The 26,955-nt window shown below is 36.0% G+C and overlaps 1 protein-coding gene across 8 annotated transcripts in view; it reads left to right on the top strand.

Annotated features, from left to right (window-relative positions):
• The window catches only part of KIAA1328 (KIAA1328 ortholog), a 332,624-nt gene that overhangs the window by 209,538 nt on the left and 96,131 nt on the right, over positions 1 to 26,955 (top strand). For 7 of the 8 annotated variants that reach the window (XM_046024689.1, XM_046024696.1, XM_046024692.1 and 4 more), the window contains one exon: positions 2,603 to 2,710. The exons of the other annotated variant lie outside the window; for it this stretch is intronic. In XM_046024689.1, the coding sequence (XP_045880645.1) occupies positions 2,603 to 2,710 (108 nt within the window). The remainder of the gene's footprint in view (positions 1 to 2,602; positions 2,711 to 26,955) is intronic. 8 annotated transcript variants of the gene reach the window in all.

The following is a 26,955-nucleotide window of genomic DNA, read 5'->3' on the forward strand; positions in this document are numbered from 1 at the left end:
TGCCTTATAGAATGAGTTTGGGAGTGTTCCTTCCTACTAAATTTTTTGGAAGAATTTTATTTTATTTTTAAAGATTGATTTATTTTACTTTAGAGAGAGATAAAATGGGTATGGGGGACTGAGGGAGAGGGGGAGAGAAAGAGAATCCTTAAGCAGACTCTGGTACACTCAGAGCCCCACATAGGACTCTGTCTCACAAACCTGAAGTCATTACCTGAGCCGAAACCAAGAATCAGACACTTAACTGACTGCACCACCCAGGTGCCCCTGGAAGAATTTTAGAAGGATTTGCATTAATTCTTCTTAAAATGCTTAGTAGAATTCACCAATTAAACTCTTCAGCCCTGGATTTTTCTTTGTTGGAAGGTTTTCAGTCACTTATTTAATCTCCTTAGTCATTTTTGGTATGTTAAGATTTTCTGTCTCATTATTTAGTCTTGGTAGGTTGTATATTCCTATGAATTTATCCCTTCTTCTAGGCTCTGCAATATTTTGGCATACAACTGTTTATTTATTTCTTATTTTTTTATAAACATATAATGTATTTTTATTCACAAAACAAACTGAGGGTTGCTGGGGGGGGTTGGGAGAGGGGGAGGGGGGTTATGGACATTGGGGAGGGTATGTGCTATGGTGAATGGCATACAACTGTTTATAGCAGACTCATGATCCTTTGTAATTCTGTGCTATCAGTTATAATTTCTTCTCTTTCATTTCTGATTTAAATATTTGAGTCTTCTCTCTTTTTCTTCTTAGTTTATCTAAAAGTTTGTTAATTTTATTATTCTCTCAGAAAACAAGCTTTTAGTTTCAGTAACCCTTTCTGTTACTTTTCTGGTCTCTATTTCTGCTCCGGTCATTATAATTATCTTCCTTCAGCTAACTTTGGCCTTAGTTTGTTTTTCTTCTTACGGTTCCTTGAGGTGTAACTGTAGGTTATTTATTGGAGATCTTTCTTTTTTCTTAATGTAGACATTAACATTATAAACTTCCTTTTTAGAACGTTTTTGCTGTATTCCATAAGTTTTAGTACATTGTATTTCTATTTCCATTTGTTTCAAGATGTTTTTTAGTTTCCCTGCTGATTTCTTCTTTCACTCATCGATTGTTCAGGAGTATATTGTTTAATTTCCACTTACATGTGAATTTTCCAACTTTCCTCCTGTTACTTACTGACTTCTAGTTTTATTCCATCATGTTTGGAAAAGGTATTATTTCAGTCTTTTTAAATTTGTTAAGAGTTGTTTTGTGACCTAACATGATCTATCCTGGAAAATGTTGTATTTATACCTGAAAAGAATACATATTCTGCTGCTGTTGGATGGAATGTTCTGTATCTGTCCAGTAGGTCTTTTTCATATAAAGTATATTCAAGTGTAGTGTTTCTTTGATGTTTGGATGATCTATCCATTGTTGAAAGTGGGGTTTTGAAGTCCTCTATTGTTATCATATTGTTGTTTATTTCTCCCTTCAGATATGTTAGTATTTGCTTAATAAATTTAGGTGCCACAATGTGAGGTACATATATATATTTACAATTGGTAATATACTCTTGATGACTCAACCTTTTATTATTATATAGTGATTTTGTCTCTTTTTACAATTTTTGATTTGTCAATTTTTTCTGGTATAAGTAGAGCTATCCCTCCTCTCTGAACTTGTCTACTACCTAACTATATGTCACGACCAAATATTATTATTAAATTTTAAGTTCCCAGAGGATAGTTAATCTACACATTTTTCTTTATATATTACTGTGCATAGTTAGTTGCAGTTATAAGAGTGTCTTTGATAATGATGGAAATGATACTGTTTTAATAATAGTTTTCCCTCTTCGTGGTTTTATTTCATAGTTAAAGAATATACTTTTACAGATTTCATTTCTAAAACTGAACCAGAGAAGATTTCTAAAAAATTTAGAAAGATGGGTAGAAAAGGTCACATATTATGTGCCAGTAATTAATTGCCACTCAGACTTCTGGTAGAACATGCTAAATTTCTTTATTTGCCTTCCCTCCTCAGTACATTAAAGATGGGGCTAAGTTAGCATTGTTGGACAGAATTTCTTCCAGTTTTGGCAGGGCAGGGACATTTTTCTGTGATCCTGAGAAAGCACATTGGTCAGTGAGACATAGGCCCAACTTTTTGAACTGTCAATATGGGAAGTAGTTGCTTCCTGTGGATATATTGGGCAGGGTCAATGATATTTGACATTACTAGAACTCCCATGAAGACTCTTGTGATCAAAATACACTTGCTTAGGAGTGAATAGAGAGAAGCTTAAAATTTCTAGAGAAGAAACTTAAAGTACTCCTAAAGCATCTATAATGTTGACATTTTGAATGTTATTCTGACCAACTCAGTCTTCCCTAACTCCTCTATAAATAAAGAACATTTAAGTTCCTATAAAATGAATTTGTGTTTATTTTATTTTATTTATATCATGTGTGTATTTAGGAAGTACCCATTTATTTTGACAGATTGAGTTTTAGTTTGAAAATAATCTCTGGAGGTCTAGCTGACAGAATATGGTCTTCCACGGGTTACCATTCAGTTTGTTAGGTTCCACAGGATTAGAAATTCTCTAAATTTACTTTTTCAGGTTAAGAACTCAAGCTGTATTTAAGTCAAGAGAACTCCTTGCTGCTAAAGAGTTTACCAAACCCCGAGAGTTCAATCTGGATATGAATGGGGATGACTCTGGACCAAGGTAAACCTGACTGATGGGTGAAAGCAAGAACATGTAGGACACAGATATTAAGACACAGATATTAAAGATATGTTTGGTATCTATTTATAGCTTTCTACAGGTCCAGGTTTCTGATAGTAAGAATAAATACATTCTTACTATAAAATTTTTAAAAATATAGGAGAGTGTAAAGAAGAAAATAAAAATCATTTATGATCCTACCATTCAGAGATAATCCTTTGAACCTTCTCCCCCTTTCTGTCTTTCTTTTATAATAATATATCCTATACTGAGTAATGGGGGTTATGCTTATGAAGAATTTTAATTATGCTTTTTTTCACTGAATCAGTATTTTCTGATACCATAATTTATTTTATGAAAAGTTGATGCTAATTTATTCAACAAATATTTATTATCTGACATATTTTTCTATGTTGCCCTAGTATTGTATAATCCAGGCTTTTACTATTATGAATGTGCCTTGAAGAATATTTCTATGAATAAGTTTTTTACTTTGTCTCTACCTATGTCTTTGATATAGATTCTATAACTGAAACTACTAACTCAAAGTATATATGAATCCTTTTAAAATCCTTGATTCACATTACCCAGTTGCTTTCCATAAAAGTTAAATCAAGTTTTCACTACCAAAGCTGTGTTTGAGAATTCTCTTTTCATGAAATTTGAAGAATTTTTGGCCATTTTTTTTTTCCAAAAATTTTTTTGCCTATTCTCTTTCTTCTTTCCTTTTTGGATTTCATTTACAGGTATATTAGGCCTTTAAGGAAGTCCCTTACCCTTCTAATTTTTTTTCTTTATTCTTCATAGTGGATAATTTCACTTGATCTGTTCTCAAGTTCATCAACTCTTCTGTTATTTCCAATCTGCTTTTAAGCCTGTAGAATGATTTCTTTTTATTTAGATAATGGATTTTTTTAGTTTTAGGCTTTCCATTTGGATCTTTGTTTAAAATTTCTATTTCTCTGATGAACTTTCCTTTTTTATTCATTACAAATATATTTTTCCTTTAAAATGCTTTTCTCCAATTCTAACACCTGGATCATCTTGGGATTTGTCTCATTGATCATCTTTTCTCTTGAGTATTGGTCATTTGTACATTTGTACATTCCTTTGTACATTTAGCAAATTTTTTGATTGGTTTCCTAGTATTGTGAATGACTGAAATTCAATTATAATCCCTCTAAACAATGTTAATTTTTATATGGTAGCAAGCAGTTTACTTAACTGAATTCAAATTCCAAGCTCTGCTTCCCTTGAGCAACAGTGAAAATCACTGCTGAGCTCTTTTAATTGGGCTAGATGTTTGAGTCTGCCTTATTTGCAGGTAGTTCAGGGGTCAGCCACAACTGGCAGGGCTGTTACACAGAATTTGAGGCTTTCAGTCTTTCTCTCTTACCTCTCCAGGATTTTTCCCTTTTCAGGTGCTTTGGTCAGCTCAGACTCTGTCCTCTGGTCCTTCAAGACTGACCTTCAGCTGAAAGCCATTAAAAAAAAGAAAAAAAAAAATTAAGAACTCTCCCAGCCAGCCAGTCTGTTTTCAAGTGCTGATCCTCTTCCAGTTTCTGCTTGTTTTCAGTGACTCTTCAGTGCTTCAGGTTTGGTTTTCCTCCCCAGGGTTTTAATTGTTAACTATGGGAGTTTGGTCCTATAGAAACTACTCATCCAGTGTAAAAAAACCCTAAGAATTCTCATTTCAGACAATTCTGCCATCTTTTAATTTTGGTAAAATACACATAATATAAAATTTACCATCTCAACCATTTTTTAGTGTACAGTTCAGTAGTACTAAGTATATTCACATTTTTATGTAACCAATCTCCAGAACTTTTTTGTCTTGCAAAATTGAATCTCTATACCCATCAAACTGCTCCACATTTCCTCTCCCTACCAGCACCTGGCAACCACCTTTCTACTGTCCATTTCTATAAGTTTGATTACTCTATTACCTCATATAAGTGGAATCATATAGTATTTGTCTTCTTATGACTTGCTATAATTTATTTTTTATTTAATTTTTCTATTGATATCAAGCACATGGATAGTTTAAAAACTCCACTAGTTCAACAGGGCTTGTGCAAAATACTAGCCTCCTCTACACTGGAGAAGCAGGACTCCCAATTTTCACTCTTCAGAGAGAAGAAATTTTGACTGTTTTAGATGTTTTTTCCTTTATCTGTTTCTTCTAGCATTATATCCATATTTCTGAACAATAGACTTCTGTAGGCATTGAGTATTAGCTTTCTCCTATGAAAGATGGTGACTTAGCTCTCACAGATAACCATCTGTTGGCTTTCTCCCTTTCTTCTCGCTTTTCCTCACATTTGTTCCTTCTCCCCTCCTTTCCTTTTCCACTTCCCCCCTAATATACATACCCACACACATGGGTGTGAAAATAATATTTCCCTTTTCCCTTCATTCTGTCCTCACAATATAACTATATCATAAGATGGTTACAATTACAATAAGTTTGTATCTATTTTATACACAGCTGGTCCATGTACTATATGATTACTAAATTTAATTTCCAGATAATTGTTTTCTTTAGAGTTTGGAAATACCTTACTTAATTTTCTGTGTACTCATTGATTTGTTAATTCATTCAAATATTTATAAAGTTTCCTGCCAGATGTTAGACACATTCTAAACTTCGGGTGATATAGCCATGCACAAAAGAAAAATTTCTGACCTTGCACAATTTACATTCTTACATCCCAAACTCACCCAAAAAGTTTAATTCTCTGAATATATTTAAACACATTAGTTATTCTATCATGTCTTCATTACATTCTTTTGCTGCTTTATTCCCTTCTTTCTTCTTTCTTTTTTGTTTTTTTAAGATATCCCTCCTGGAGCCCTCTGTATTCCTGCTTATATATTTACTTGCTTCCTTGTGGTACAAAAAATATATATATAAAATGCTGATAAGCTGGAAGAAGAAATCAACACATACCTATAATATCATCATCTAAAGGAAATTTTAGTATGGAACTTCTAGATCTTATTTCTTTATGGTATATGATATGTATTATATTACATAGTTTGTTTCGTATCCCACTTTTTAAAATTCAAGTGTAATTAGCATACAGTGTCATATTTGTTTCAGGTATACAAATAATGATTCAACAATTTTGTACATCACTCAGTGCTCATCAGTGTAAGCATACCCTTGATCACTTCGATCTACTTCACCCGTCCCCCTACCCCCCTTCCCTCTGGTAACCATCAGTTTGTTCTGTATATTTAAGAGTCTGGTTTTTGTTTGTCTCTTTTTTCTTTGTTTGGTTGGTTTACTCCTTAAATTTCACATCTGAGTGAAATCATATGGTATTTGTCTTTCTCTGACTTATTTCACTTAGCATTATAGAATACCCTCTAGTTCATCTGTATTGTCATGAATGGCAAGATATCATATTGACTGAGGCAAGTGGGTTGCTCAAGTGAGTTAAAGCTTCTGCCTTCAGCTTGGGTCATGATCCCAGGGTCCTGGGATGGAGCCCAACATCAGCCTGTCTACTGAGCAGAGAGTCCGCTTCCCTTTCTCTCTCTGCCTGCCTCTCTGCCTACTTGTGATCTCTGTCTGTCAAATACATTAAAAAAAAAAAGGTATCATTTTGACTGTCTGATATTCCAGGGTGTGTGTGTGCGTGTGTGTGTGTGTGTGTGTGTGTGTGTGTATGCGTGCAGGCATGTGCCACATCTTTTTTTTTTTTTTTTTAATTCCAATATAGTCAACAGACAGTGTTAGTTTCAGGTATACGTTATAATGATTCAGCAATTCTATACATTACTCAGTGCTTGTCAAGATAACTGTACTCTTTCCCTTTACCTATTTTTACCCATTCCCCCACCCTTCTGTTCTATAGTTAAGAGTCTGGTTTTGGGTTTCTCTCTTTATTTTTCCTTTTCATTTGTTTTGTTTCTTAAATTCCACATATGAGTGAAATCGTGTGGTGTTTCTCTTCTCTGATGGACTTAGTTCACTTGTCATAATACTTTCTAGATCCATCCATGTTGTTGTAAATGGCAAGATTTCATTATTTTTTATGGCTATGTAACACTCCATTGTACATATATACCACATCTTTTTCCATTCATTTATAGATGGACACTTGGGTTGCTTCCACATCTTGACTATTGTGAATAATGCTGCAATAAACATAGAAGTGTATGTGTCTTTTTGAATAGGTGTTTTTGTTTTCTTGAGGTAGATGCCCAATACTGCTGCAATAAACATAGAAGTGTATGTGTCTTTTTGAATAGGTGTTTTTGTTTTCTTGAGGTAGATGCCCAATACTGACTGGATCATATGGTAATTCTATTTTTAATATTTTGAAGAAATTCCAGACTGTTTTCTACAGTGGCTGTACCAATTTGCATTCCCACCAATGGTGGATGAGGGCCTTATTCTCTGCTTATTAGCCTATACGTGTTATTTCCTATATATATTTGTTTTTATTTTAGCCATTCTGACAGATGTATGGTGATATCTCATTGTGATTTTGATTTCCATTTCCCTGATGATTAGTGTTGAGGATCTTTTCAGGTGTCTGTTGGGCATATGTATGTCTTCTTTGGAAAAATGTCTATTCGGGTTCTCTATCCAGTTTTTAAGTGGATTATTCAATTTTGGGAGTATCAAATTCCATAAGTTCTTTATATATTTTGGATAGTAACCCCTTTAATAAGATGATTATATGGTCTTTATTCTTTCTTTTATTAATGTGATATATCACACTGATTAATTTGTGAATATTGAATTACTCTTGCATCCCTAGAATAAATCTTACTTTATAGAGGTGAATGATTTTTTTAATGTAATGTTGGATTTGGTTTGCTAATATTTTTCTGAGGATTTTTACATCTATGTTTATCAGAGATACTGACCTATAGTTTTTTTGGTTTTGGTGTTTGTTTTTGGGAGGGGTGGGTTGTTTTGGTCTTTTTTTGTTTCTTATAGTATCTTTACCTAGTTTTGGTATCCGGTAATCGTGACCTCAAAGAATGAATTTGGAAGCTCTCCTTCTTCTATTTTTTGGAATAGTTTGAGAAGAATAGGTATTAACTCTTCTTTAAGTGTTTGGTAGAATTAATCTGTGAAGCCATCTGTCCTGGACTTCGGTTTCTTTTTTCTTCTTTAATTTTCTTTTTTAATTTCTTTTCAGTGTTCCAGAATTCACTGTTTATGCACCACACCCAGTGCTCCATGCAATACGTGCCCTACATAATACCCACCACCAGGCTCACCCAACCCTCCACCCCCCCTCCCCTCCAAAACCCTTAGTTTGTTTCTCAGAGTCCACAGTCTCTCATGGTTCGTCTCTCCCTCCAATTTCCCCCAACTCACTTCTCTTCTCCATCTCTCTTGGGAGTTTTTTTTATTTCTGATTGAATCTCATTGGCTAGTAATGGGTCTGCTCAACTTTTCTATTTCTGATTCAGTTTTGGATGTTTACATGTTTCTAGGAATTTATCTGTTTCTTCTAGATTGTCCAGTTTGTTGGCATATAACTTCTGTAATTCTTTGTATTTCTGTAGTGCTGGTTGTTATATCTCCTTCATTTCTGATTTTACTTATGTGAGTCTTTCTTTTTTTCTTAGTGCGTCTGGCTAAAGGTTTATCAATTTTGTTTAACTTTTCAAAGAACCATCTCCTGGTTTCATTCGTCTGTTCTTTTGTTTCTTTAGTCTCTGTTGCATTTATTTCTGTTCTAATCTTTACCATTTCCTTCCTTCTACTGGCTTTGGGTTTTGTTTGGTCATATTTTTCTAGCTCCTTTAGGTGTAAAGTTAGATTGTTTATGTGAGATTTTTCTTGTTTCTTGAGATTGGCCAGTATTATAATCTTCCCTCTTAGAACAACTTTAGCTGTATCCCAAAGATTTTGGAATGCTGTGTTTTCATTTTCATTTGTCTCTCTCTATATTTTTATTTCCTCTTTGATTTACTGGTTGACCCATTCGTTGTTTAGTAGCATGTTATTTTTCCTCCATATATTTGTGTTCTTTCCTGATTTTTTTCTTTTGACTGATTTCTGGTTTCATATTGTTGTGTTCAGAAAAGATAAACAATATGATTTCAGGGTTTTGGGTTGTTGTGGTTTTTTTTAAGATTTTATTTATTTATTTATTTATTTGCCAGAGAGAGAGCACAAGTAGAGCAGCAGGCACAGGTAAAGGGAGAAGCGGGCGCCCCACTGAGCAGAGAGCCAGGTGTGGGACTCGATTCCATAACCTTGAGATCACGACCCAAGCCGAAGGCAGACATTTAACTGACTGGGCCACCCAGGTGCCCCGATTTCAGGTTTTTTTTTTGTTTTTTTTTTGGTGTAATGCAATCTGTTCTGGAGAATGTTCCTGTGCATACTTGAAAAGAATGTATATTCTACTGTTTGGGGATAGAATGTTCTTTTTTAAAAAAAGATTTTATATATTTATTTGAGAAAGACAGGGAACACAAGCAGGGGAGGTGGTAGAGGGAGAGGAAGAAGCATGCTCCCCACCAAACAGGGAGCCAAATGCTGGGCTCAAACTGAGGACACTGAGATCATGATCTGAGACAAAAGCAGACACATAACCGACTGAGCCACCCAGGCACCCCAGGATAGAATGTTCTGAATATATATGTTACATCCATGTGGTCCAGTGTGTAATATTCCAATTTACTTTTAGTTATACTTTGATAACTATAGATATACTTTGATATATTTTGGATGTTTGGATTATCCTGGATTATCTGGGTGGGCCCAGTCTAATTACAAGCCCCAAAAAGTGGGTCTGTGCTGGGTCCAAGAGATGAAAGGAGAAGGAAAGATTCCAAGCATGAGAGTGACTTAACCTGTCATTGCTGGCTTTGAAAATGGAGGGAGGAGGTCACAAGCCAAGGAATGCAAGTAGCTTCTAGACACTTGGGACAGTCCTCAGCTGACAGCCATGAAGGAAATGGGGACCTCAGTCCTCTAACTGCCAGGAACTGAATTCTGCCAACAACCCAAATGAGCAAGGAAACATCCTCTCTTAGAACTCCAGAAAGGAACATAACCCTACACCTCGCAGTGAGACCTGTGTCAGACTTCTGACCTACAGAACTGTAGAATAATACATTTGTGTTGTCAAAGCCACTTTAGTGATAATTCATTATAGCAGCAATAGAAATCTAATACAGATACTAACTTGTTTTTTATAAAAGCATATTAGTCTATGGTTTCTTTATATACTGTAACTTATCCAGCACTTCTATTTTTGGGCATTCAGGTTGCTTTAAGCTCTTTGACACTATGCACAAGACTAAAACAAGCATAACTGTACTTATAGTCTTAAGTTCAGGTACTTATTTTTTTTTAGAATAAATTCCCCAACACGAATAAGTCAGAGGCTATTTTTACATAAAGATATTTTGATATAAGTTAGAGTTATAAATTATAAAAGTTCATGCCAATTTTCTTTTCCAAAAGATTGTAGCAGTGCATACTCTTGCTTGCAATTCATGAAAGTTTTCATCACTGCTGTTCGGGTAAGTGTAGTGAATGCTTTACAAACTAGCACTAGTCTAAGAGATGGACATGTTTTAAAAGTTTAAGTGCACCTGGGCATGCATGTCCTATATACCAATTATGATAAAAATGAGGTAAGACTATACACTGCTTCCAAAAAAATATTTCCTAATATGCCTTTTATCACATCATAGACCTTTTAAAATATTAATCTACATTGTAAGAGTTTGGATAAACTCTGGCAACTGCTTCCAAAGTCTGACAGTCTTTGGAAATCCAAGAATTCTTACTCAACAGCACTTAAATTATTTAATGTAATGTGAGATTCAAAGAAGTAAAGGCAATGAATTCATCCATCTCCTTGATTCATTTGGCTATGAAAATGATATTGTCTTCACTAACCAGAAAGAGGTAGAGATGGATCAAGGGAGAGAATACATACAGCTTGAGAAGCCTTTGCAGAATGATTTAAATAAAAAATGTCTGTTGATTTTAGAAAATATAATATAAAATTGTTATGGGAAATGACCTTCTTTCTACCTCGCAGGCTCTTTGATTTTGCCAGTGGAATTCCCTAGATAAAATTTAATTTTAAGTTAAATTTTGTTTATTTGGAAATTTAAATTACCTTAGTATTAAAAATGTGTATTTAAAATATTAAACTTACTCAAGTGAGGCATTAAGAATTTGGAACTAAAATAAATGAGATAATGAGGAAGTGAAAAACATATTTTTTATAATTAACAGCTCATTTTGAGTTAATTATATACAATTACCAAAATCTAATTGCAATTTATTTTCTATTATCTGTGGGAAGAATCACAGGCAAGGGAGCTTACATTGCTGCCTTCCTGCATAAATGCTATAGAATGAAAATAAATAATATGTGAGGCCTTAATGACAAATAAGAGCAAATAGTAGGGCACAGCTGAGCCAAACCACTGGAAGATAATTACCACATGAAAGATGATAATGACCTAAAGAGTCACAAGAACTCTGATTGCTTATAGGTTTTCTGGTTTGTTTTTTAGTTACTTTGGTGTCTTTTTGTTGGCTATGCAAAGATGACCCTTACAAGTTAACATTAATTCTGTAATTCTGCAGATTTCTAAAAATCTGACCATTTTGTATTTTTATATAATACTGAGCAACAAAATTTTTATTAGACATCTATTATTATTATTTTAAAAACTGGCTTGCTAAGTATTACAGGAAATACACAGAATCCCCTACCATCAAAAAAAACTTTTACTAAGTACTACAGGAAATATATAGAATCCCCTACCATCAAGTACTCTAATAGTAGAGTAAGGCAAATATCCCAATATTTATCACCTATTAGACAGTATAGGGGCTATAAATGAAACACAAATTAAGAAAAGGTTTTTGAAGATGTACTATTTGAAACAAGCCCTAAAAGATAGGATAAAATTTTGATGGGTTAGGGGCACCTTTGGATGTGTATGTGTGTTTCATGTGGGTGAAGACATGCAGAGAGTCTGAGTAAAGGAAGATAATCACATGGTATGTGAAGGGCATAGCAGGAAGTATGCTTTAGTTTTACCAGAAGTGTAAGGGAAAATGAAATTAAGATTAAAATCATAACTTGGGTTAGATTATGAATAGGTTTAAATATCAGAACAAAGGTTTTGGACTCATGTGACTGGAAGAGTAAAGAAGTCAGGAAAAGGAATTGATTTTGTGATAATGATGATTAATTTTTTTAGTTTTTTTTAAATTTTTTATTAATTTTTTATTTTTTTTATAAACATATAATGTATTTTTATCCCCAGGGGTACAGATCTGTGAATCGCCAGGTATACACACTTCACAGCACTCACCATAGCACATACCCTCCCCAGTGTCCATAACCCCACTCCCCCTCTCCCAACCCCCCCTCCCCCCAGCAACCCTCAGTTTGTTTTGTGAGATTAAGAGTCACTTATGGGCGAACCATAAGAGACTATGGACTCTGAAAAACAACCTGAGGGTTTTGAAGGGTCAGGGGTGGGAGGTTGGGGCAACCTGAGGGTTTTGAAGGGTCAGGGGTGGGAGGTTGGGGGAACAGGTGGTGGGTAATGGGGAGGGCACGTTTTGCATGGAGCACTGGGTGTTGTGCAAAAAGAATGAATACTGTTACGCTGAAAAAATAAATAAAATGAGAAAAAAAAAAAAAAAAAAAAAAAAAAAAAAAAAGAGTCACTTATGGTTTGTCTCCCTCCCAATCCCATCTTGTTTCATTTATTCTTCTCCTACCCCCCTTAATTTTATTTTATTTATTTTTTTTTTTTTTACTGTTCAAAAAATTTTATTGAGTTGTAACTGACATATAAGATTGTATTTAAGCTTTAGGTGTACAACACTTACTACATGTTGGGAAATGATCAGCACAATAAGTTTAGTTAACATCCATCACGTCACATAGTTAACAATTTTTTTCTTGTGATGAGAACTTTTAAGATCTACTGTCCTAGCAGCTTACAAATGTACAACACAGTATTATTAACTACAGTCACCATTCTGTACATTTTATCCCGTGACTTATTTATCCTATAACTGGAACTCAAATTTTAAACTCAAATAAAAACTGCAAGTTTGTATCACATAGAATGAAAAAAGTGAAATATCTCAAGGCCCATTTCTTCATCCCTACAATCACTGCCCTCTCTTGGTTTATTCTGAATCTGCTGGGGTTTTAAAAATTTTTTTTTTCCCTTTTTATTAATTTTTTCAGCGTAACAGTATTCATTCTTTTTGCACAACACCCAGTGCTCCATACAAAACGTGCCCTCCCCATCACCCACCACCTGTTCCCCCAACCTCCCACCCCTGACCCTTCAAAACCCTCAGGTTGTTTTTCAGAGTCCATAGTCTCTTATGGTTCGCCTCCCCTCCCCAATCTCACAAAACAAACTGGGGGTTGCTGGGGGGAGGTTGGATTGGGAGAGGGGGAGCGGGCTATGGACATTGGGGAGGGGAGGCGAACCTTAATTTTATTTTAAAGACCATTGGAGTGAGAGTCAAGAATACCAGGTTTTAGTCCTTCCAGAAATTAGCCAGTGACTTTAAAGATAATGCTATGCTCTTCTGTTTCCTTGTCTATAAACAGAAACTTCAACCAGATTTTCACAGTTTCTTCCATCTCTAACCTGATTATTTAATAATTAAACAGATTGGATTTCCAACCCAAGGAAATTGATTACATTATTGATATACATTGTTGTGTGTGTGTGTGTGTGTATATATATATATACATATATATATAGTATATAAGTAGAAATTTGAATCTAAATCGAAATCTCCTAAGAGAAATATAAGTTAGAGGTTTAGATTTGGGAGTCATCTAGATTGGTGTTGCCCCTGTGGGAATGAGTATTAATTTCTGAGAAAAAGTTCAGAGAAATGTAAACAGAACCTTTGAAAATGCCTAGATGTAAGAGTCCAGAAAAACAAGAGTGGCAATCTGAAAAGCTGTCAAAGAAACAGGCTAGGGCCGTGTCATGGAAGCAAAAGAGGAAAAGCAGAAATTTGGTTGAAAGAGTATGATTTTGGAGAGAGGAATGATTTGAAATGTTGATGATCCTGAGAAGTAACTGGTGAAAGAAAAGATTGCAAGATGAGTAATTGATGGAGCCCAGTCCTAAAAAGGGTAGGATGATTAATTTCTATTACTGGTCAACCTTTCACTTATTTGTTATAGGCTTCTCTTTCTCCGCTTGTACCCACAACCACCCCTTCTTCCCTTTATTCTATACATTCTACTGTTGTGACTTTATCTAGGCCCTTGGCTTCAAATATCATCTATATGTTGGTGGCTCCCAAATTTGTTTCTACAGGCCTGACCTTTCCCCCTAATCATTAAACCCATGGATCTTGTCTGTTCAAGACTTCCACTAAACTGTCTGTAGGTATCTTACAGATAACAAAGCTAAAACAGAAATCTTTTTTTTTTTTTTCTCATTTTATTTATTTTTTCAGCGTAACAGTATTCATTCTTTTTGCACAACACCCACTGCTCCATGCAAAACGTGCCCTCCCCATTACCCACCACCTGTTCCCCCAACCTCCCACCCCTGACCCTTCAAAACCCTCAGGTTGCCCCAACCTCCCACCCCTGACCCTTCAAAACCCTCAGGTTGTTTTTCAGAGTCCATAGTCTCTTATGGTTCGCTTCCCCTCCCCAATGTCCATAGCCCGCTCCCCCTCCCCCAATCCCACCTCCCCGCAGCAACCCCCAGTTTGTTTTGTGAGATTAAGAGTCATTTATGGTTTGTCTCCCTCTAAAACAGAAATCTTATTTCCCTTTTCTACCCCCAACTCCATGTTCACCCCATCCAAAGCTTCATTTCAATAAATAATAGCCACTCAAGTCAAAAATGTCCTTTACTTCTCTCCTTTCTTCTCTTTCCCCTCACAAGCAATCCATAAGATATTGTTTTATTTCTATTCTACCTCCAAAATGTATGTATTCCTCCCAACCATAGTTCAGACCTGAGCTTCTATATTCTATAGAGAGTTCTGTTCTTACCCCCACACAATTCACTTTCCACAGCAGATGGAAAGATCATTTAAAAATAACAGTCTGATGGACATTGGGGAGGGGAAGCGAACCATAAGAGACTATGGACTCTGAAAAACAACCTGAGGGTTTTGAAGGGTCAGGGGTGGGAGGTTGGGGCAACCTGAGGGTTTTGAAGGGTCAGGGGTGGGAGGTTGGGGGAACAGGTGGTGGGTAATGGAGAGGGCACGTTTTGCATGGAGCACTGGGTGTTGTGCAAAAAGAATGAATACTGTTACGCTGAAAAAATAAATAAAATGATAAAAATAACAGTCTGCCCCGGCCTAAAATTCTTCAGATTCCTCAACCATGTAGAATGAAATCTAAAATCTTTGCCTGTCTTAGAATATTCTACATGATCAGCTTCTGCTTACCTCATTTTATAGAACTCTCCTTAAATGTTTACTGACCCTTACTTAAAATTTGAACTTCTTACCATGGCCTTTAGGGTCCTTTATGTTTTTTCTTCCTTGAATCCTATGTTCCAACTTCATTAGTCTTGGTCTTCTTTCAGTTTCTAGTATATGCTGCAGCATACCTATAGCTGTCTTTGGCACTCATAACCCTGTTCTTTCTTGTGTTAACTTTTTTTAGACGAGAGCTTAAATATGATCTCCTAAGAGGGTACTTTCCTGATCACCTACGTATCACATGTGTCTCTCATTGTTCCCTGTTTCAGTATTCTGAATTCCCATGTACCACCACCCAACTTTAAGATTCATGAGGGCAAGGGGGCGCCTGAGTGGCTCAGTGGGTTAAGCCGCTGCCTTCGGCTCAGGTCATGATCTCAGGGTCCTGGGATCAAGCCCCGCATCGGGCTCTCTGCTCAGCAGGGAGCCTGCTTCCCTCTCTCTCTCTCTCTGCCTGCCTCTCTATCTACTTGTGATCTCTCTCTCTCTGTCAAATAAATAAATAAAATATTAAAAAAAAAAAAAGATTCATGAGGGCAAGGATCACAACTGTCACCTTTAACTGTAACCATCTTGTTATATATGATACATTATAACATATCTTCTATAGTTATGAAGATTAAATATTCAGCATATAGGTTCATAAAATGTTGGTGCAATGGATTTTTAAAAATCTTAATCTTCTCAGTAGAGAATGAAGTGAGATCATCTACTAAGAAAGGTGGCGGTTAAGGACAGTATCTGGGAGGAGGAAAGAGATACCTGGAATAATCTCAGGGGAAGGTATAATAAGAAGTCATTAAAGGGATGATTAAGAAGTGTTGCATCCATATTATAAAAATTCCTTTGAATAAATAAGGCAAACTACCCTAAGAGACAACTCTCAGAAGAATAAACCCGAAGAGCCAACACATATATAAAGTCTTCTGACAACTAATCTTGGGAAAATAAAAATTAAAAGCAATGGAAACAGATGAAAAACCTAAATGTGAGACAGGAATCCATCAAAATCCTGAAAGAGAACACAGGCAGCTACCTCTTTGACCTCAGAGACAGCAACTTCCAACTAGACATATCTCCAAAGACAAGGGAAACAAAGGCAAAAATGAGCTATTGGGACCTTATCAAGATAAAAAGCTTTTACACAGCAAAAGAAACTGTTGACAAAACCAAAACATGACCTACAGAATGGGAGGAGATATTTGCAAATAACCTACAGATAGAGGGCTAGTATCCAAAATCTATAAAGAACTTATCAAACTCCACACCCAAACAACAAATAATCCAATCAAGAAATGGGCAGAAGATACAGACATTTCTCCAAGGAAGACATAAAAATGGCCAGTGGACACATGAAAAAATAGTCAACATCACTTGGCGTCAGGGAAATACAAATCAAAACCACAGTGAGATGCCAGCTCACACCAGTCAGAATGGATAAATTAACATGTCAGGAAAAAACAGATGTTGGTGAGGATGTGGAGAAAGTGCTGGTGGAAATGCAAGCTGAAACAGCCACTCTGGAAAGCAGTATGGAGGTTCCTCGAGAAGTTAAAAATAGAGCTACCCTACAACCCAGCAATTGCACTAGTAGGTATTTACCCCAAAGATACAAATGTAGTGATCTGAAGGGGCATCTGCACCCCAGTGTTTATAGCAGTGTCTGCCTTCAGCTCAGTTCATGATCCTAGGGTCCTGGGATGGAGCCCCACATTTGGCTCCTTGCTCAGTGGGGAGGCTGTTTCTCCCTCTTCCTCTACTGTGCTCTCTCTCTCTCTCTCTCTCTGAAAAATAAATAAAGTCTTTTTAAAAAGAATTGTTCATGTAAAAAGATTACGTTTCTCCAGTATTTCAGAGTTCTTTAACAACCTGACTGATTAACATGGGTAGGATGTCATTGGTAAAATTGAACTCAAAGACATCCCACTATAAACCATAACTAAAATGAGTAAAAAATGTTTGCTATTAATTGAATGTCATATAGCTTCAATAACAGAGAAATTTTCAGTGATTGTATAGTGATCTTCCTATCATCTCTCAAATCTCTCAAGTAATTTTGAGCCATAATAAAAAGAAAACAACCTAGTACTTTCTTCTAGACCCATATTCCACTCTTTAAATCACTTGCCTTTCTGATAAATATAAAAATCATCACTTAAACATAAAATTACCATATAATCCAGCAATTCCCCTCCTAGATAACATTCATCTACACAAAGACTTCTCTGTGAAGTCTCACAGTAGTATTATCCGTAACAGCCAAAAAGTGGATATAACCCAAAAGTCTAGCAACTGATGAATGGATATACAAAATGTTGCATATCTATACGGGGGAATATTTGACAATAAAAAGGAGCAAATTACTAATACATGCTACAATGTGGATAAACCTTGAAAACAAGCTAACTGAAAGAAGGTCTCACAAAAGATTGTGAATTATGTCTTCTGTCTATATGAAATGTCCAGAAATGGTAAATCTGTAGATAAAGGATGTCAGTTAGTGATCACCTAGTACAGGGAGTGGAAAATAGGAGCAACTGCAAATGAGGATGAGGTTTCTTCTGGGGGTGTTAGAATTACATTTTATATTATATTTTGGTGATGGTTGCACAACTCTAAACTTACTAAGAATTACTGAAAATTGGTGAATTTATGGTATATAAATGTATCTCATACTTAAAATTTCTTTCCACTATTTTTAAGATTTTTTTTTTTTATTTGACAGACAGAGATCACAAGTAGGCAGAGAAGCAGGCAGAGAGAGAGGAAGAAGCATGCTCCCCACTGAGCAGAGAGCCCAATGCGGGGCTCAATCCCAGGACCCTGAGATCATGACCTGGTCTGAAGGCAGAGGCTTTAACCCACTGAGCCACCCAGGCGCCCCTCCACTATTTTTAATATTGCTCAGTATTCAAAATAGATAAGAACAAAAGAAATGTTACAAAGTTTTGCATACTCTTAGGCCATATCAGCCTTCTTCCTCAAGATTTTTCTGCCTACATACCCCTTCCTCTAGTTCGTAATTACTTTTTAAAACTTAATTCTTCCAGATGACCACCTACTCTGCATTCAAAAATAGATACAATGCTAAGACAAGTAGTAGCAAATACTCAAATTCTATTTATGAGACTTATGTCCTGGTGAATGATAACTTGATAAATCAAGAATTGGACACTCAACTGAGCCACCTAGGTGCCCCACAAGCACAGTTTTAAAATGATGACTAATAGACTGAAACATAAGACTACCCGAGGTTCTCCCCAGCTATTGTCTACACATGCTTTGTTACTTGGCATATTAATGGCACTCAAATAGGAAAGGACAAACCCACTGTCCCCTTGTACATGGTATAGCATATCCTTAGAATTACCTTCTTCATGTGTAAAATCTACATGTTCTTGATACTGGATAATTTTTTAATTATATCTGTCCTCTTAGTATACAGTGGGTTTGTGAGATAAATATTTTCTAAGATGGCAATTCATGAATTTGCAGGATATTCAATTATTTAGCTGCATATCATTTTCCTAGGGTCTGATTTATATGTATATGGGGCAGGGGGTAGAGAGCATCATCTACAGAAATTAGAGTAATTTCCTGAAGAATATTGCTGCTACCACTGGTTAAATACAAGGAGCTGGATAATAAATTGTGTAATCATTTACATTTAATATGCTCCACACAAATGGATAGAGTCGTGGTGGTTTTTATCCTTCACTTTAACAAACATATACGAATCTTTGTAGAAGTAATTTTCTTCCCAGACAACATTAGTGGGATTGGGGAATTGGAAGTTTCATTGCCACTAGAGTCGGCTTTACTTTGATAACCTCATTCCCGGTTTTATTTGGAATAAGAGCAGTTTGATTTCTGTTTATATAGTAACTGCCTATCCTGTTTCCAATCTGAAACATAAGGATTCTTGTCCTGATTTGGAACAAGGGTAGCATCTTGCATAGTGAACATTATTTCCCAGGAGATACAGAAAAACAATAGTCTCGGAGGTTCAGCTGGTTAAAAAAGTGTGATTTCTTTGTTACCATCTTTTTTGCAAGCCCCAATTAATAGAGATTAGGCTAAAGCCTACAGCTGCAGATTTTGGTATCATATCAAATGGTGGGTAGAACCCAAAGGACTGTTTCTGGATCTAGTTGATATGTCCAAGTCTTGATTCCTTTTTTCTTTCTACAAGTACGTAAGATTTTTATTTGAAAGGGAACAGTAAACATTGCTGTGTTTCATTTATACAACTGAAGTATTTGCACATAAGGTATTTTGCAGTGGCAAGAAGTAGTCAGGCAGAATGGATGGAAGGCAAAGACATTTTACCAAAACGTTATACTGGCATATAAGATATTTATATGCCTTTAAAAGGATGGAGGCAACAAGGTAAAGACGTGATTATTAAGTCAGTTTTTTAATTCTTGTTTTCAGAAGTCCCAAGAGTTCTCTCTGAGAGGATATACAATTTTTCCTTGCCATAAACAGTTATTTTTAATTAGCAATAGCTTCAAATGGCTTTTCTAAATGCCTGGATATAGTTAAAAAAATGATTTTTGGATTCAAGACAATGGAATACACAAAGGATAATCACATACAAACACAAAGGTTAAAAAACAAGTGCATTCTTTTATTTGTAGAAGGATGTATGTAGGGACTTCCTGGGTAGGTAGAGTAACTGGAGTTTTCTTTGAAGATAAGATGAAAAGAAACAATGACTGTGTTTCTGAGCATACATTTTGATCATAAAGTGTCTGAGGATATGGTTGTGATCTTGATTAGCCCATGATTTGTTATAGGTAGATGCCTGTCTCAGAAGGACTGGCTATTACATATGAAACAGTGCTAATTTTTTATAATCCTACAGAGAAAATTTCATATTGAACTCAACTCATTTGTTTTTCACATTGCTCCTGTGGTGAAGAGGATTGATTTCTGTGTTGCTTTTGCTATTTGGCATTTTCTCCTTTGGTAAACAGTGTCTGCAAGCTTTAATCCTTTAACCTTGAATCTGAGCCCTGGGCTATTTGTTGGAAAGAGAATCTTTCTTTGTTCTATCATGTGACATGGTGAAGGACTGCATTAGTCAGGGTCAACCAGAGAATAGAAGCAGTAGGAGACATGTATTATGAGATGTATTGCAAGGAATAGGCTTATGCTAAGCAAGTCTGAAGTCATAAGGCAGGCAGGCTGTCAGGAAGATCAGGCTGGAACTCTTAGGTACAGGCTGAAACTGCCGTCCACAGGAAGGGTTTCTTCTTTTTCAGGGTAGCCTCAGCTGTGCGTTTAAGACTTTTCCAGAAATTTAATCAGGCCCTTGAAAATTCCCTAAGATACTATGGATTTTTTTTTTTTTTTTACATATAATGTATTATTTGTTTCAGGGGTTTAGGTCTGTGATTCATCAGTCTTAGACAATTCACAGCACTCACCATAGCACATACCCTCTCCAGTGTCCATCCCCAGCCACCCTATCCCTATCACCCTGCTCCACTCCAGCAACACTGTTTGTTTCTGAAGAATAAGAGTGTCTTACGGGTTGTCTCCCTCCCTGGTTTCATCTTGTTTCATTTGCCCCTCCCTTCCCTATATCATCTGTCTTGTATATCAAATTCCTCATATCAGTGAGATCATATGATAATTGCCTTTCTCTGATTGACTTCTTTTGCTTCGCATAATACCCTCTAGTTCCATCCACATTGTTGCAAATGGCAAGATTTCATTTTTTGATTGCTGCATAATATTCTATTATATATATACACCACATCCTCTTTATCCATTCATCTGTTGACAGACATCTGATTCTTTCCATAGTTTGGCTGTTGTGAACATTGCTGCTATAAACACTAGTGTGTATTGTACCCCTTTGGATCACTACATTTGTATCTTTGGGTAAATACCCAGTAGGGAAATTGCTGGGTTGTAGGGTAGCTCTATTTTCAACTTTTTGAGGAACCTCCATAGTGTTTTCCAGAGTGGATGCACCAGCTTGCATTCCCACCAAAAGTGTAGAAAGGTTCCCCTTTCTCTGCATCCTCACCAACATCCGTCATTTCCTGACTTGTAACTTTAGCCATTCTGACTGCTGTGAGGTGGTATCTCACTGTGGTTTAGATTTGTATTTCCATGATCCTGAGTGATGTTGAGTACTTTTTCATGTGTCTGTTGGCCATTTGGATATCTTCTTTGCAGAAATGTTTTCTGCCTATTTCTTGATTGGAATATTTGTTCTTTGAGTGTTGAGTTTAGTAAGTTCTTTATAGATTTGGGGTATTAGCCCTTTATCTAATAGGTCATTTGCAAATATCTTCTCCCATTCTGTCGGTTGTCTTTTGGGTTTCTTGACTGTTTCTTTTGCTGTGTAAAAGATTTTGATCTTAATGAAGTCCCAATAGTTCATTTTTGCCCTTGCTTCCCTTGCCCTTGGCAATGTTTCTAGGAAGAATTTGCTGCGGCTGAGGTTGAAAAGGTTGCTGCCTGTGTTCTCCTCAAGAATTTTGATAGATTCTCACATTGAAGTCTTTAATCCATTTTGAATCTATTTGTGTATGTGATATAAGGAAATTGTTCAGTTTCATTGTTCTGCATGTGGCTGTCCAATTTTCCCAACACCATTTATTGACAAGTCTGTCTTTTTTACCATTGGGCATTCTTTCCTGCTTTGTTGAAGATTAGTTGACCATAGAGTTGAGGGTCTATTTCTTGGGCTCTCTATTCTGTTCCATTAATCTATGTGTCTGTTTGTGCCAGTACCATATTGTATTGATGATTATAGCTTTGTAATAAAGCTTAAAGTCTGGATTTGTGATGTCACCAGCTTTGGCTTTCTTTTTCAACATTCCTCTCGCTATTCAGGGTCTTTTCTGGTTCCATACAAATTTTAGGATTATTTGTTCCTTTTCTTTGGAAAAAGTTGATGGTATTTTGATAAGGATTGCATTAAATGTATAGATTGCTCTAGGTAGCATAGACATTTTCACAATATTTGTTCTTCCAATCCATGAGCATGGAATGTGTTTCCATTTCTTTGTGTCTTCCTCAATTTCTTTCATGAGTACTTTATAGTTTTCTGAGTGCAGATTCTTTGCCTCTTTTGTTAGATTTATTCCTAGGTATCTTATCGTTTTGGATTCATTTGTAAATGGAATCAACTCCTTAATTTCTCTTTCTTCTGTCTTGTTGTTTGTGTGTAGAAATGCAACTGATTTCTGTGCATTGATTTTATATCCTGACACGTTACTGAATTCCTATATGAGTTCTTGCAGTTTTGAGGTGGAGTCTTTTGGGTTTTCCACATAAAGTATCAGATCATCTGCAAAGAGTGAGAGTTCGACTTCTTTGCTGATTCGGATGCCTTTTATTTCTTTTTGTTGTCTGATTGCTGAACTAGGACTTCTAGTACTATGTTGAATAGTAGTGGTGATAGTGGAAAGCCCTGCTGTGTTCCTGACCTTAGAAGAAAAGCTTTGAGTTTTTCCCCACTGAGAATGATATTCACTGTGGGTTTTTCATAGATGGCTTTGATAGTATTGAGGTATGTACCTTCTATCCCTACACTTTGAAGAGTTTTGATCAAGAAAGGATGCTGTACTTTGTCAAATGCTTTTTCAGCATCTATTGAGAATACCATATGGTTCTTGTTCTTTCTTTCATTAATGTATTATATCACATTGATTGATGTGGATATTGAACCATCCTTGAAGCTCAGGAGTAAATTCCACTTGGTCCTGGTGAATAATACTTTTAATGTACTATTGGATCTTACTGACTAGTATTTTGGTGAGAATTTTTGCATCCATGCTCATCAAGGATATTGGTCTGTAATTCTCCTTTTTGATGGGGTCTTTGTCTGGTTTTGGGATCAAGGTAATACTGGCTTCATAAAATGAGTTTGGAAGTTTTCCTTCCATTTCTATTTTGTGGAACAGTTTCAGGTGAATAGGTGTTTGGTAGAATTCCCCTGGGAAGCCATTTGGCCCTGGGCTCTTGCTTTTGGGAGATTTTTGATGACTACTTCAATCTCCTTACTGGTTATGGGTCTGCTCAGGTGTTCTATTTCTTCCTATTCCATTTTGGTAGTTTATATGTCTCTAGGAATGCATCCATTTCTTCCAGATTGTCAAATTTGCTGGTGTATAGTTTCTCATAATATGTTCTTACAATTGTTTGTATTTCTTCAGTGTTGGTTCTGATCTCTCCTCTTTCATTCATAATTTTATTTATTTGGGTCCTTTCTCTTTTCTTTTTGATAAGTCTGGCCAAGGGGTTATCAATCTTAATAATTCTTTCAAAGAACAAGCTCCTAGTTTGTTGATCTGTTCTACTGTCTTTTGGTTTCTACTTCATTGATTTCTACTCTGATCTTTATTATTTCTCTTCTCCTACTGGGTTTAAGCTTTCATTGCTGTTCTTTATTCAGCTGCTTTAGGTGTAGTGTTAGGTTGTGTACTTGAGGCCTTTTTTTTTCTTGAGAAAGGCTTGTTTTGCTATATACTTTCCTCTCAGCACTGCCTTTGGTGTGTCCCACGGATTTTTGAACAGTTGTGTTTTCATTTTCATTTGTTTCCATGAATTTTTTCAATTCTTCTTTAATTTCCTGGTTAACCCATTCATTCTTTATTATGATGCTCTTTAGCCTCCATGTATTTGAGTTCTTTCGAACTTTCCTCTTGTGATTGAGTTGTAGTTTCAGAGCATTGTGGTCTGAAAATATGCAGGGAATGATCCCAATCTTCTGGTACCAGTTGAGACCTGATTTGTGACGCCAGATTTGATCTATTCTGGAGAATGTTCCATGTACACTAGAGAAGAATGTGTATTCTGTTCCTTTGGGATGGAATATTCTGAATATATCTGTGATGTCCACCTGGCCCAGTATGTCATTTAAAGCCTTTATTGCCTTATTAATCTTTTGCTTAGATGACCTGTCCATTTCAGTGTGGGGTTTGTTAAAGTCCCCTATTATTGTATTATTGTCGACATGTTCCTTTGATTTTGTTATTAATTGGTTCATATAATTGGCGGCTCCCATGTCAGGGGCATAGATATTTAGAATTCTTAGATCTTCTTGTTGGACAGACCCTTTAAGTATGATATAGTGTCCTTCCTCATCTCTTATTATAGTCTTTGGCTTAAAATCTAATTTATCTAATATAAGGATTGCCACCCCCAGCTTTCTTTTGATGTCCATTAGCATGGTAATTTGTTTTCCACCCCTCTCACTTTAAATCTGGAGGTGTCTTTGGGTCTAAGATGAGTTTCTTGTAGACAACGTATCGAAGGGTCTTGTTTTTTTATCCATTCTGATACCCTGTGTCTTTTGATTGGGGCATTTAGCCTATTTACATTCAGGGTAACTATTGAAAGATATGAATTTAGTGCCCTTGTATTGCATGTAAGGTGGCTGTTACTGCATATTGTCTCTGTTCCTTTCCGTATGCTACTTTTAGGCTCTCTGTCTGCTTAGAGGACCCCTTTTGATGTTTCCTATAGGACTGGTTTAGTGTTCACAAATTCTTTTAGTTTTTATATGTCCTGAAAGCTTTTTATTTCTCATTCTATTTTCAATGACAGCCTAGCTGGATATAGTATTCTTGGCTGCATGTTTTTCCTCATTTAGTGCTGTGAAGTCCGTCCTTTCTGGCCTGCCATGTCTCTGCATATAGGTCTCCTGCCAGTCTAGCCTTTCTGCTGTTGTAGGTTGCAGACTTCTTGTCTGGAGCTACTTGAAGGATTTTGTCTTTGTCTCTGAAACTTGTAAGTTTTACTACTAGATGTTAGGGTGTTGACCTATTTTTATTGATTTTGAGGGGGATTCTCTGTGCCTCCTGGATTTTGATGCCCCCTGCCTCCCAAACTTTTAAAGAAAGAAAAGCTTATATATATATATATATATAGAGAGAGAGAGAGAGAGAGAGAGAGAGTCATATTCTATCCCTTCATCATACTTACCCTTATTATATATTTATATGTGTATATATATATACATACCCTTATTACTTACCCTTATTATACTTACCCTTATTATATATTTATATGTGTATATATATATGTAATAAGGGTAAGTATGATGAAGGGATAGAATATGACTGTAAAGATGAAAATTTTAAAAAAGATTTTAGAAAAGGAATTGATAAGAAGTTGGTTGAAAAAAGAAAGAAAAATAAAGGAGAGAATGTGATAAGGCGGGAGACTAGAAAAAAGCCATACACTAGATTTAGGGTATATTTTGATCTGTTAGAAGAAACTGTATCCCAAAATTTTAAAGAAAGAAAGACATATATATACAAAAATAAAGGTTAAATACAGTGAAGTGATAGAATATGACTTCCAGAAAGTGGTCACCTTTCTATTCATAGAATTTGCTTCTTTTCTTTTCTTCTGTTGAGTTCGTAGCTGTTCAGGATGGTTTGATAACTATCTAGCTGAATTCCTGGGACCAGATGAAATTTAAGTTTCCTACTCCTCTGCCATCTTGCTACCAATCCAATATTATGGATTTTAATCATATCTGCGAAATATCTTCACAGCAATCCCTAGATGAGTGTTTAACTAATTAACTGAGTAATGTAGCCTAGCAAAGTTGACACATATAGACCATCATAGCACACCTGGTGTCAGCTCGACACCCGTGTACATCTCCTTAAACCATACTTAACCAATAAAGATACTAAAAAAGGTATACTTCCACCTAATGTGATATAGTTATCCCACATACAGCTGAAAAACCCAGTCCCCACAGGAGGCTATGAAGTCTTAGGTTGATGGTTATTGTCTTGCTAGCCTGTAATTTTAATGCTGTAATGTGATGTAAATTACTATTAATGAATCTTTTGTTTGATAATAAAGGGATGAGAGGAAAGAAACAAAAAATTTAGTTAATATGCATATACCAACATACTCAAAGTAAGGAAGAAATATTAGTCTTTATCTCTGAAACTGGCCACATGGCTGTAGTTTATATTGATAACTACTTTTTTTCAGTTATCCATTCCATTATTCCCTTTGCCGTTGGCAAACGCTACAGCTGGTTATGGATCTTTGTCCAATAAGGTGACCCAAGCCTTCAATCCTGAAGGGGTGGGCCATTAGCGTCATGTCTGAATTGGATTTTTTTGTAGCCTCCCATTGAGTTTAATCAGAGGACATAGTACTAAGAGACACCCCAAGGGATTTCTTATATTCCTGACATCCTCTTCCTTATCTCTGTTGTGTAGTAGCAACCCATTTCCCTCTCAGCTCAATCATCCCAGCCAAATAGTAACCATCTTCTTAGGCTATTAAGTTAGAGTCATGAAGAGCCAAAGTGGAAACATGCCATGTCAACTTCAGTTCAGTGGAATCAGTGTCACATCTCCTGGTGGGGGTATTCCTCCTTTACAACTCTGGACCAACAGATCCTAAGGTCATGAAGAACCGAAGCAAAAATTTTGCTAATAGATCACTCAGGGAAATAGTGAGTAGAACCACTCCCATTTCCAACCTTTCTTTTTTGGACTTATGAGTCCTAGTTATGCTATAGCAGAAATAGTACATATATTGGCACTGACTTAGAGGATATTTAGAATATCCTATAGGACTTTTTCCCAGCCATGCAAGGTATTCCTTCCTAGCTGGCACTGTTGCTAAGCCTTTAGATGCCATTTCAATATTCTATCAAGATAGCTGCTTTAGGATAATTGGGGATATGGTGAGACCAATGAATTCCACTAGTATGGTCCCACTGCAGTACTTCATAGCAAATGTAAGTTCCTTGATCAGAGACAATGCTGTATAAAATACCATGGTG

The sequence above is a fragment of the Meles meles genome, chromosome 12, assembly GCF_922984935.1.
Source record: "Meles meles chromosome 12, mMelMel3.1 paternal haplotype, whole genome shotgun sequence".
NCBI lineage: Eukaryota > Metazoa > Chordata > Mammalia > Carnivora > Mustelidae > Meles > Meles meles.